A 12,092-nucleotide genomic window follows, 5' to 3' on the forward strand; every position below is an offset into this window, starting at 1 on the left:
TGTAAAAGTGTTTGTATTAGATTCCATAAACATGAGTATTGAATCTAAGGAAAATAGTTTATTGCAATGCTGATCTGAACGCAACCATGGTGGACTATAACAGCCATGGCCGAGAATTGGGTGTCACGATGGGGGGCTGGTTCAGAGAACCTGAGGTGAAGAGGAAAAAAAAAAAACACACCCTCCTGGGGCTTCCTGCAGCCCCCTCCGGCCTGATTGCTCCCTTGGTGCCGTCCTCCGCCTCCTGGACTTTCCATAAGGGCTCCCAGTATCTTGACAGTCGGGGCTAACTGCGCATGCACAGCTTGGCCGTGCGCACCAACCACTATTAGCTTTCTGCGGGTGCGCAATATTACTGTGCAGGCGCAGAACTCTCCTGGCTGCAGAAGCGAGATGGAGGGGGCACGTGCAGCCGCACTTGTGCATGCCCCAACTGCTACAAGATACTGGGGGACCCATTGTGGAAAATCCAGGAGGCGGAGGACAGCGCCAAGGGAGTGATCAGGTGGAAGGGGGCTAGAGGAAGCCCCAGGTATGTATGATTTTTTTTTTTTTGTCCTGGGTCTTTGATTGGTCAGGAAAGGCTGCTCTTTAGGAGATTGATGTGGCCAGAAGCAAAAGGGGGTGCAGTGCTCAAGTCATGTTTCTGCCTGCTTGATGGTCTAAATCAACTACTATAAATCTAGCAATGGCAGTGGTCCGACTGACATCGCATTATTGTCTGCTGACATCTCATGTAAGCAGTGTGCGCAAACAGTTAAACAATGACTGCCAGACAGCAAACATCTGCCAAGGGGCCACATTTAGATGTCCAGTCCAGGTTTGCAGAATCGCTCAACTTCTCCAACCTGCATGCACAACTTATATTGCTGCCAGCAGGGATCAGGACTCAATCCCACAGACGACAGGTCAGGACAAAGTGTTGTACAGACACCATGTTAGCCTACAGGCAAGTGACATGTACTGTTATGGAACGGAGGAGGAGGGGCAATAGAGTGGCTTCAAGCAGGCAGGATTCATAGAGGAGCTATGAGCTCAGTATGCATTCAATCAAGATAATCTGGCACTCTGGAACTCTTGGTGACAGTGCCACTGTTCACATGCTAGATTATTTTGGCAAAGGTAGTCCCAACTGGCCACCTCGACCAGGGACCATCGAGCGTACATACACACATCCAGTTTTGACTGGCCAATGCGTGACCATTTTACTACCTCCATGTAGTATGAGGGCCAGCAGATTGTGATTACTAGGAACAGATTGTGTAGCTAAACTCTCATACTACATGTAAGTGGTAAAATCGGACAGCCATTGGTCAATCAAAATTGAATGTGTCTTCACATTCTTAGTAAAACAACCCAGTGAATGAGATTATGCTGAAAGAGTATGTTGATGTTGGATCCTGTTTCTATATATCTGCATCCACCCCTTTCAGTATCTTGCTGACATATCAGTTAAAAAGCCCCTGGGAACTGCAGGATGCATAGCAGATGGCGCCCGGACAATTAGTGAGTAGTTTCTGCACTGAAAACCCCCAAAAGTTAAGCCCCGTTATACGCCTCAGTCATGCCAGTTAGTTGAGACTTCCATTTTTTTTGTTTTGGATAACAGGGACTTTGCTATAAGTAGAAAAGGATGCACAGGCTACACAGGTGAGTCAGGTAAACAGGGCGCTGCGCGGCTGACGAGATTTGGGTGCTGCCTATAGGCCATAATGTGAATTACAGCTATAGCGGCGCTCAGTGAGTAATTTGGGCACAGACGAAGGATGGAGCTCAAATTACGATAAGAACAGCGCAATTCGCGCACCAGCAATAGCTGGAAGCCCAATTGCGTAGAAGAAATAGTAATCAACACTGACCACAGCAGAGCAAACTGTTTTCTAGCTTCACTCTGCACCCAAATTTCCTGGGGCCTTCTACATGAACGCATACACAGTAACTTATATTTTTCTATAGCAGGTATAGGCTTCTTGTTTTAATCCAGTTATACTTACGCCTGCAAGGTATTTATTCATTGTAAGATTGCGAGCAATGTAACCTAGTGACTTGTTAATAATCAGTAGTAGGTCTTCCTTCTTCTTTCCCTGCACCACATTAGAGTACAGACCCATGGTCATGGAAAGCTACAACACAAACAAAACCAGTTATACATGAAACCGTGATGGAATACAGAATGACACTGAGTCAAATGCACCACCATGACCTTGTGTCCTACCTGCAGTTCTGTGGTTTCCCATTCTAACCATTGATTAATGCGGTTATTTGTTGCTTTCCCAGCTACAGAGAAAAAATGCCTATAAAGAAAAGAAGGAGTTTATTTTCATCTTTGTTGTCTTCATCAAATCTCTAGAACACGGTCATGGCATAAAACAAACATATGAGTAAGAATAGGAGATAAAAAAAAAAAAAATACACCATGTGCTCAATAACCAGGTTCTTGGTTTCAATCTAAAACAAAATGATTGTCTCTTCTCTAATTTGCTGACAGTTCACGGAACACTAGACATTGGCCTCAATTCATTGAAGGTATATTCCAACGTCATTGAAAAGTCTCTATAAAATGTATATAAAAAAAAAAAAAAAAAAAAAAATAAAAAAAAAATACTGCACTGCAATTTAATGGCATTTTTCCACATTAGGCTCAGTTCCCACTTGCGACAAGTCCCATTTGGTTCAGAGCGGACAGTTCTGTGTCTGCTCCACTCCATTTTCTCCTCCCGTTGGCACCTGCAGAGACTAGGTTTCCACTATAGGGCTCTATGGAAATCGCATCCGCTATCTGGAAAAATGCAGCAGGTCGGGACTTTGCCTTGTGTTTACACAACAAACTGATCCATTAAAAATAGCAAGAGGAAGCAGAAGCTATTTTTAACATTCGATCCATTTGCATGTACATCATTGTACTGCAGAAAATGTATCAAACAGGTACGTTTTCTTTGAAAGTAGAAGCCATACCCAAAATGTACAGCCAGTTAAGGGGGCACTAAAGTGAAATTTGTGTTACTGGGATAACCCTAGTAGCATGTCTAATTGTGAGACCAACACATAATAGGTAGTGTACCTAGATACAAAGATCAGCATGATGGGATAATTTATATAAACCTCTTACAGATCCTACCCATCACTTCGAGAAATGCGAAATCCTTCTCTGTTCAGCTATATCTCGCCTCTCTGCTTGTGAGATTAAAGCCTGTTCTGGCTGGCTCCATCAGCAGCAAGTATGGATATCTTCAGTAAATAAACAGAAAGCTGCTTGTTTATTTAACCAAGATATCTATACTTGCTGCTGATGGAGACAGCCCTACAGAACAAGCTTTGCTCTCACACACGGAGAGGGGGAAGAGTAGAGAAATAGCCGTTGGCTGAACAGAGAAGGACGCTTTCTAGCGACGCCAGAATCATACCAACCTTTGTAACTAGATATATTACCCAATATGTGTTGCTCTCACAATTAGAAACATGCTTCTAGGGTTATACCAGTAGCTTACATTTCGCTGTAGTGCCCCTTTAAAAAACCCCCAAACTGACAGTTAGGGCCTTCCCCCAAGCACATGTAAAGTTTATTGTATTTATAAAGCGCCAACATATTATGCAGCGCTGGACATTAGTTTAGGTTACAGACAATATTTAGGGGTGACATACAGCAATACAACAATACAGGAGAACAAAAAAAAAAAAAAAAAAAAAAAAAAAAAAAAAAAAAAAACTAGATCACGCAGCAGTGTGAGTACAAGGTAATGCTTAGTCTCTGGATGGGAGCATGGGGATTAGGCTGCTGTCATAACACTGTCCAGGTCCTCCAACTTGAGTAATTACTTTTACAGTCTGAAACCATTTTTTAACAGCTGGGATAATGACTGCTAACAGAATTTGACACCATTTGTATGTCAGCTGTTTCCGGCGGCCCCATCTCCCACAGACTCACTAACCGCTGTATGTGCTGCCTAGTTTGTGAAAGATAAACCCTAAAAACAGCACAGACAACAGCAGTCCTGAGCTCTGCAAGAAGAACAGCCAAGGTTGTGCCCGAGTGCTCCTGAAGGCAGGCCGCTCCAAACTGCGCAAACACGCAGTCTTGTGCATTTGCGCAGTACAGAGCCGCCAGTCTTCAGGAGCACTCCGGCTCCTGAAGACTTCGAAAGTCTCCTGCGGCGGGAGATTTGAACCGGGGATCCAGGGCTGGAATGAGTGGACCATGAGAGGAACAGGAAGGCTTATCAGGACCCAGAGCCTCCTTTTGTACAGGGGAAAAAAAAAAAAAAAAAAAAAAAAAAAAAAAAAAAAAAAGCTTCAGCTTTAAATTTTTTTCCCTTAACCACTTCACCACTGAGGGGTTTTACCCCCTGACCACCAGAGCAATTTTCACCTTTCAGCGCTCCTTCCATTCATTCGTCTATAACTTTATCATTACTTATCGCAATGAAATGAACTATATCTTGTTTTTTCCGCCACCAATTAGGCTTTCTTTAGGTGGGACATTATGCCAAGAATTATTTTTTTTCTAAATGTGTTTTAATGGGAAAATAGGAAAAATGTGGGGAAAAAAAAAAATTATTTTTCAGTTTTCGGCCATTATAGTTTTTAAATAATGCATGCTACTGTAATTAAAACCCATGAAATTTATGTGCCCTTTTGTCCCGGTTATAAAACCGTTTAAATTATGTCCCTATCACAATGTTTGGCGCCAATATTTCATTTGGAAATAAAGGTGCATTTTTTTCAGTTTTGCGTCCATCCCTAATTACAAGCCCATAGTTTATAAAGTAACAGTGTTATACCCTCTTGACTTAAATATTTAAAAAGTTCAGTCCCTAAGGTAACTAATTATGTATTTTTTTTAATTGTAAATTTTTGAATTTTTTTTTAATTACAAAAAAAAAAAAAAAAATGGGGAGTGTGGGAGGTAATGAGTTAATTTTTTGTGTAAAAGTCATTTATTTGTATGTGAAAAATGTGTAGGGTGTAGTTTACTATTTGGCCACAAGATGGCCACAGTAACTTTTTGCTTTATTGCGACCTCCAAGCCTCCTTCCGGAAGCTTGGAGGAAGAATAAGGAGGCTGGACACGTGAGTTTCTTCTCACAATGATCGCGCTGCCCATAGGAGAGCAGCGGGTCATTGTGGGGCTTAGATCAACGAACGGGAATGGATTTTCCCGTTCATTGATCTCCGGGCGAGCGAGCGGCGGCGTGTTTACTAGCGGCGGGCGGCGTGTTTACGAGCGGGAGCGCGGACAGCGTCGAGAACGCGGAAAGTACGTGTTTCTCCGTCCCTGGTTTTTAAAGGATGGAAAAAGGGGCGGAGAAATACGTACGCGCGGGGGTAAAGTGGTTAAAGGAATACTATCGAAGTATTCATTTATTTTGAAATGCTGTATGTTGTAGCACACAATAGGACAAGTACTAGGAGTAATTTGATTCCTCACACAGCTGTTCCTCTCAGCTGTAAAATCCTCTGTCAGTTTTGGCGTCAGTGTTGGATACAAAATGTATCTAAATACTGGGCTCCCTGAGGGCTAGACCATGTCTTTGCACAGGGGAGTTGCTATCAACTCCTCAGTTTATACTTTAATTATCACCTTGCTGAAAGAATCTTATTGATATGGTGGTAAGGAGTTAAAGATTCTAGCAATGTGTGTTTATTATCTTTGCTTCTTTTGACTGATAAAGATACTAATAATGCTAATTGTAGACAGTGGTCTGCCCCTCAGCAGCTTGTAAAGTGGATGCAGCCTGGAGTGAATCACCTCAAGCAGGCAACCAGTCTGATTGTAAACAAAGGCCTCGATTCATAAAAGTGCTGTCGGGAAGGTAACGTCGAGCGGGGAAACACCGCTGTCGGTATTTCCGCCTTCAGGGTGGTAATTCATAAAAATTTTGCTAGTTGTGACAGGCGTGCGGAGATATTCCGCTGTAGGCAGGCGTAAGGCTGTCGGGAGACATGCGGAAACAGGAGAAGCAGGCGGAATCCCTCCGTGCGGTGTTCTCTCTGCAGCTGCTTGGGAGGTCTGTCCCATTCACTGCAATGTATTCCGCACGCTTCTCGCCACATCAGAGGTAGCGGTAATACCCGTCCGCATACCGCTACCTCTAATCTTTCTGAATTGACATTTGTTACTTTTGCTATGATAATCACCGCGCAAGGCGGTGATTGATCACTCTGCTCGCGAATGTCGGCTTTTCATGCAGAAAAAGCCTTTATGAATACAGATTTTGCTGTGTGGTCGGTAAAGTGAGCAGTTTTCAGCATTTCCGAATGCGGGAATGCTTTATGAATCGAGGCCTAAGACTAGTGTTCTAGCTTGTTATATTCCAGCAATATTATAGCTCATTTAGTTACCTGTTATCACCTCAGATCAGCCTATTTCTCCTCATGTCTCCTGCATGCTGTGAGTGACACAGTGAAATATATTTGTGAGCTGTGTGACAGAGTAACCAAGCAGCTCAGGGTGACCCAAACTACTATGAGCTGTGTGAGAAATGAATTTTTAAGCAGGGATAGTGAGAAAGAGACCTGGGTGAATAAATAAAGTGCCCCTAGCACTAGTGGTAATGTGTACACTAATATAGAGTATTAAAAAAAAAAAATCGTTTCAATCGATAGTATTCCTTTAATGGTTATCATGCTGTACCTAATCTTTTGGAGCATAAAGGAAGTTGAGTTTAGAGTCACTTTATTAGGTGGCAGAGGACCAAAAGGACAGCCAGGCATCTGGCACTTAAAAATAAAAGGCATATGGCAGCCTCTATATCGGACTACAGAGTCAAAGAGAAGAATCACACTTTTCCTACTTTAAAGTCTAAATCCTCAATGCATTAATATTTCTCAATCGATAAGAGGTCACAGAGTCTGCACCAAATGCCCTTGTGGGATATGGGAATGATGGTGGATAACTCCTGTGCGCTCGTATACAAGACAGTCCAGTTTAGCAGGAAAAAGACAAGCGAGGCACCATCCACAATGCTTCAGAGTATTTATTTACCCACCAACACAGATTACAATCAGCAAAAGTTTGAAACCTCATTATGCCTATTACACACCATGCAATTTCCCATCAGATCGACCGGTCGAATCTATCATTTCCGACAAATCTGATCAGGTTTCCAATTGTTTTTCGGATCACTGGTGTACAAAAATTGATCTGAAAATCAATCGGAAATAGGATTGGACCTGTCAGAAATGATCAATTGAACCCATCAATCTGATGGGAAATTGTATGGCATGCACCAGGCATGAATGTGATCAGACCTTTGAAGTTCTATGGTTTTCTCATCTTGCAACATCTGTGTATTATTTATGAGAAAAACAAAAAACAGCCAAATATCTAAATGCACTGTAATAAATTAATAAAGAAAAAAAAATCAGGTGATAAGTAAAAAGAATTATAAATGCCATGTTCTTCTTGAATGGACTGGAAGTTTGCAAGGGACAATCCGAATGGGCACCCAATGATGAATTGATAAACTGTATCACCTGCTGGGTATCTAACCAACAGCTTCCGGTTCTCATTAGCAACAGAAAATGTTTGTCTAAAGGGCTATTCACATACAAAATTAAATATTTTGCTTATACTATCCAGCATTAATGATGAATACTCACCTGCAGATGGCATTTGGAATAAAGAGGAAATTCCCATTATCAAGCATTAGCGCTGGCAGCTTTGGACGGGACAGGAAGGGAACCACGTTTTCTAAATAAGAATAGTTAAAGATCGTGAGTCACATACACTTATAAAAGCCTCTCGCTATTAAATAGCATTTCTGCTAGTAAAACACACATGGTCTAAAGGAGTCAACTTGTTCTTATAAATAAATAAAGTACACATACAGGATCTTCTCAAAAAATTAGCATATTGTGATAAAGTTCATTATTTTCTGTAATGTACTGATAAACGTTAGACTTTCATATATTTTAGATTCAAATACACACAACTGAAGTTGTTCAAGCCTTTTATTGCTTTTCTTGTTGATGATTTTGGCATACAGCTCATGAAAACCCAAATTTCCTATCAAAAAATTTGCATATTTCATCCGACCAATAAAAGAAAAGTGTTTTTAAAACAAAAAAAGTCAACCTTCAAATAATTATGTTCAGTTATGCACTCAATACTTGGTCGGGAATCCTTTTGCAGAAATGACTGCTTCAATGCGGCGTGGCATGGAGGCAATCAGCCTGTGGCACTGCTCAGGTGTTATGGAGGCACAGGATGCTTCGATAGCGGCCTTAAGCTCATCCAGAGTGTTGGGTCTTGTGTCTCAACTTTCTCTTCACAATATCCCACAGATTCTCTATGGGGTTCAGGTCAGGAGAGTTGGCAGGCCAATTGAGCACAGTAATACCATGGTCAGTAAACCATTTACCAGTGGTTTTGGCACCGTGAGCAGGTGCCAGGTCATGCTGAAAAATGAAATCTATCTCGATAAAGCTTTTCAGCAGATGGAAGCATGAACCCACTTTTGAACCAGAAACAGCGTCTGAAGCGCCTGATATGAGCTACAGAGAAGCAGCACTGGACTGTTGCTCAGTGGTCCAAAGTACTTTTTTCAGATGAAAGCAACTTTTACATTTCATTCGGAAATCAAGGTGCCAGAGTCTGGAGGAAGACTGGGGAGAGGGAAATGCCAAAATGCCTAAAGTCCAGTGTCAAGTACCCACAGTCAGTGATGGTCTGGTTTTTGATGATTTCTGAGGCAATTCAGCCTCAAAGTTAAATACAGGAAAGTGGAAAAATCGCTCTGAAAAAGCACTAGATCAGAGCGATTTTCCAAGCATTTTTGTTACAGATGCTGTTCAGTTACAGCTCTACTGTAACAAAATATAAGGACCGCTACACCAAAACCCTCTAAAAATCGCTAAGCATGCTTAGAAAAATCGCCAGGCACATACCTAGAATGCCTAAAAAAAAAAAAAAAAAAAAAAAAAAAAAAAAAAAAAAAAAAAAAAAACACAACCCCTCCTCCTCAAAAAACACTAAGCGTTTGCTTTTAAGCTAGCGCTTTTTGGTGTGAACTGGCCCTGAAATACGTCATGTGTATTTTACATGCGTTTGAGAAATATGCAACAAGTTGTGTGATTTATAAAATGCACATTGTATCTGTTTTTTATGCGGTGCATAGACCATTATAGGCAAAGATGCATGCGTTTCCACAACGCTAGCAGTTCTGCCTAGTGTGTTCCTAGTCTCAGCTGCATTAAATTGCAGCATGAAAGCACCCAATGGTCAGCAGAAGAGAGACTGGACTGTGTGCTTTTGTACATAGGGGGCTGTAAGGCTGGTCCTGAGGCTCATCATATTAAACATGTTGACTATGTAAGCCACGGAGTTGCTATTCTTATAGAAATGTATTTCTGTCAAAATAAACCTTATGCTGGCATCTCGTGTTCTCTAAAATGAAGATTGGGATTTTGGACATGAGTACAGTGGAATTATGAAGTACTTTGAGGGGACTACAGGTGTTCCAACTTTTCAGCATACACATCAAGTCTGTGGGGGGACAAAAAGGACAACTGAAGTGAGAAGACTGCCATATGTATGTCCTTTTAAACAATACTAGTTGCCTGGCAGCCCCCGCTGATCTATTTGGCTGCAGTATTGTTTGAAAAACACCATAAACCAGCATGCAGCTCAGTAACACCTGATCAGCTGCATATAGGCAGAGGATCAGCAAGGGCAGCTTCCATATCACTCTCATTACAGTTGTCTTTTTGGGTAGGCATCCAGGGGGATAGGTGCCCACCAGGCAGGGCTGTGGAGTCAGTACAAAAATCTTCCGACTCCAACTCCTCAGTTTATGAAACCACAAATCCGGGTACCCAAAATGGCTCCGACTCCGAGACTCTTTAGTCTAATACTTAACAGAGCTGTGGATTTTGTACAACAACAAAAAAAAAAAAAAAATTATTCGACTCAGTTTATGAAATAAACGACTCGACTAACTCCGGGTGCCCAAAATTGCCCATACTCAGACTCCTCGACTTCACAGCCTTGCCACCAGGGAGGGGTTAAAGTCAATGGGAGGAGAAAAACAAAACAAAAAAAAAAATGAGATTTACCTAAGGAAAGGCAAGGCTCTCTCTGTCCCCTCATTACAGCAGCAGCTCCCTGGTTTGAATCCCCTTTCACCAGGGACTTCAGGAGCAGAGTCCACCCAAAGACCACCTGTCCATACTCACAAGAGAGGGCACTTGAACATGGTTAAGGAAGTCCCCCACTGCAGGGAATTAGAGCAGTATTTGAACAAATTGGTCAAATATTGCTCCAGGAGAGGAGAGATAAGGCTCTATAGGTATTGTCTGTAACCTAAATTAATGTCCAGCGCTGCGTAATATGTTGGCGCTTTATAAATACAACAAATAAATAAATAAATATAGGACACAGAGCCCCTCTCCTTAGGTACGTATCTGGCTTTTTTTTTTTTTTTCTTCTTTTCAAGTTTGATTCCCATTGACTTTAAGGTCAGGCACCACTAAAGGAGAGTTTTGTGTAAGAGTGGGGTGAGGTTAAGTCATAGCAAAATATCTTTAAATATTAGACACTTTACTGTGTGGAGGATGAAATGGCTGAATACCTGTATAATTACCCATATTCTACTACCACTATCCTGCACCTTTCTAACCAAACTACAAACGCTATATGGGGAATCTATAGGCATGTTATTTTGTTGGTCAAAGCTGTCAATCTTTCATGCACCTCTATAAGTGTATGCTAGTTTGTCAATGGAACAAATGTATGTTAGTTTGCTCATTGGAACAACGGGTTTGGAAAATGAATGGTTACATAACCCACAACCAGGGCCGGGCCGAGGCTGGAGAGGCTCCAGCCTCAGGGCGCAGTGCAGGAGGGGGTGCACAATTCATTCAGCTGTCATTCCCAATTGTGTTTGAAGCAGAAAGAAATAAGAAAAGGGGATACATGACAGTGACTGCACGCCAGGTAACTAAAGATTAAGGCATTGGGGAGGTTGGGGGCCCTGGTGCACCTATTAGTCTAATAGCAATTAGTGGGTGAAGCCTGGGGTGGGAGGGATGGAGGGGCGCACTTTGCTGTCTCAGCCTTGGGTGCTGAAGGACCTTGTCCCTGCTCTGCCCACAACCTTTTTAATTAATCAAGCTGTCCATTAACTATTAGCATAGTGAACATAGTGGTTACAAAACTACAATAATTAAAGTGATCAATGCAACATATGATCTTTATAAAATGAAAAGAAATGAACAGAACAGTTGAGCCTTAGTTTTGGTATAGAACACATCGGGGTCTATGAAACCAGAGATGCACTAGGCATGGTGACATACATATGTTATTACGTCTAAAAACCATTACCCTCATACTGTATTCTTCTGATATCCACTTCTCCACCCCAAAGCTCAGCTGCAGCCAAGACCTTCAGCCCGTGCGGGCTGGTCTCATTCACGTATAACCTCATGCCGCCGACTCAACGAAACGCCACCACCGGCTCCGAACCTATGTAGCACAGCTGATGCAACGCGCAGGAAAGCTTCCAAGCACATGGACAGCGAGGCATGACGGGAACTGAAGTTTATCTAGGCTACGCTGCTTAGCAAGTCTGCGCAGTCACCGGGCTCTTGAAAACTACATTTCCCGACAGTCAAAGGAAAGAACCAGCGATTGACGTGATGTCGGGTTCGAGACGTGAGGAGGTGTGTATTATTGGTAAGCACGCAGCTTCCTGGACTTGCAGAAGTCTGGCTCGTTTATGTCACATGTAGCCTCATTTCTCAGTGTCCAAGACTCAGGCTGTGTTACCAGATGGACATATGGAAAACACATTTTGCCACTGAGATTATTAGTGGGAATTGCTACTATAGTTGTGTACCATGTGTTTACTTTCACACCTTTAAAGGAGAACTCCACCAAACTTTATTTAGGAGAATTTTAAATTAGAGGCACATGGGAACTGCCATTATTTTGTTTTAAAGGAAAAACCTGTAGTGAAAATGTGCCCTAGCCCCAGTTGGGTACTTGGGTAGAGGGAAGCCTCTGAATAATCCAGACCTTCCCTTGTCTCGCTCCTCCTCAGCGTTCCTGTGCTGAGACACCCCACAAGCCCATTGACAAGGGCAGGCGCAGATGG

General features: G+C 42.3%; 2 protein-coding genes across 5 annotated transcripts in view; one reads left to right on the forward strand and one right to left on the reverse strand.

The window, feature by feature from the left end:
* Positions 1-11,506, reverse strand: part of MARS1 (methionyl-tRNA synthetase 1) — a 66,645-nt gene extending 55,139 nt beyond the window's left edge. Inside the window, exons 1-4 of one of the 2 annotated variants that reach the window (XM_068267440.1) lie at positions 11,321-11,506; positions 7,600-7,690; positions 2,216-2,294; positions 1,995-2,123 (exon numbers count right to left, since the gene is read on the reverse strand). In XM_068267440.1, coding sequence (XP_068123541.1) covers positions 1,995-2,123; positions 2,216-2,294; positions 7,600-7,690; positions 11,321-11,423 — 402 coding nt within the window. In that variant the 5' untranslated portion in view covers positions 11,424-11,506. The remainder of the gene's footprint in view (positions 1-1,994; positions 2,124-2,215; positions 2,295-7,599; positions 7,691-11,320) is intronic. The other variant, XM_068267441.1, reaches the window with a different exon arrangement.
* A 146-nt stretch (positions 11,507-11,652) lies between these two features.
* The window catches only part of ARHGAP9 (Rho GTPase activating protein 9), a 173,187-nt gene continuing 172,747 nt past the window's right edge, over positions 11,653-12,092 (forward strand). For all 3 annotated transcript variants that reach the window (XM_068267453.1, XM_068267455.1, XM_068267454.1), the window contains exon 1: positions 11,653-11,671. The gene's annotated coding sequence lies outside the window, so the exon portion shown is untranslated. The remainder of the gene's footprint in view (positions 11,672-12,092) is intronic.

Source organism: Hyperolius riggenbachi, chromosome 2 (assembly GCF_040937935.1).
Source record: "Hyperolius riggenbachi isolate aHypRig1 chromosome 2, aHypRig1.pri, whole genome shotgun sequence".
Lineage (NCBI taxonomy): Eukaryota > Metazoa > Chordata > Amphibia > Anura > Hyperoliidae > Hyperolius > Hyperolius riggenbachi.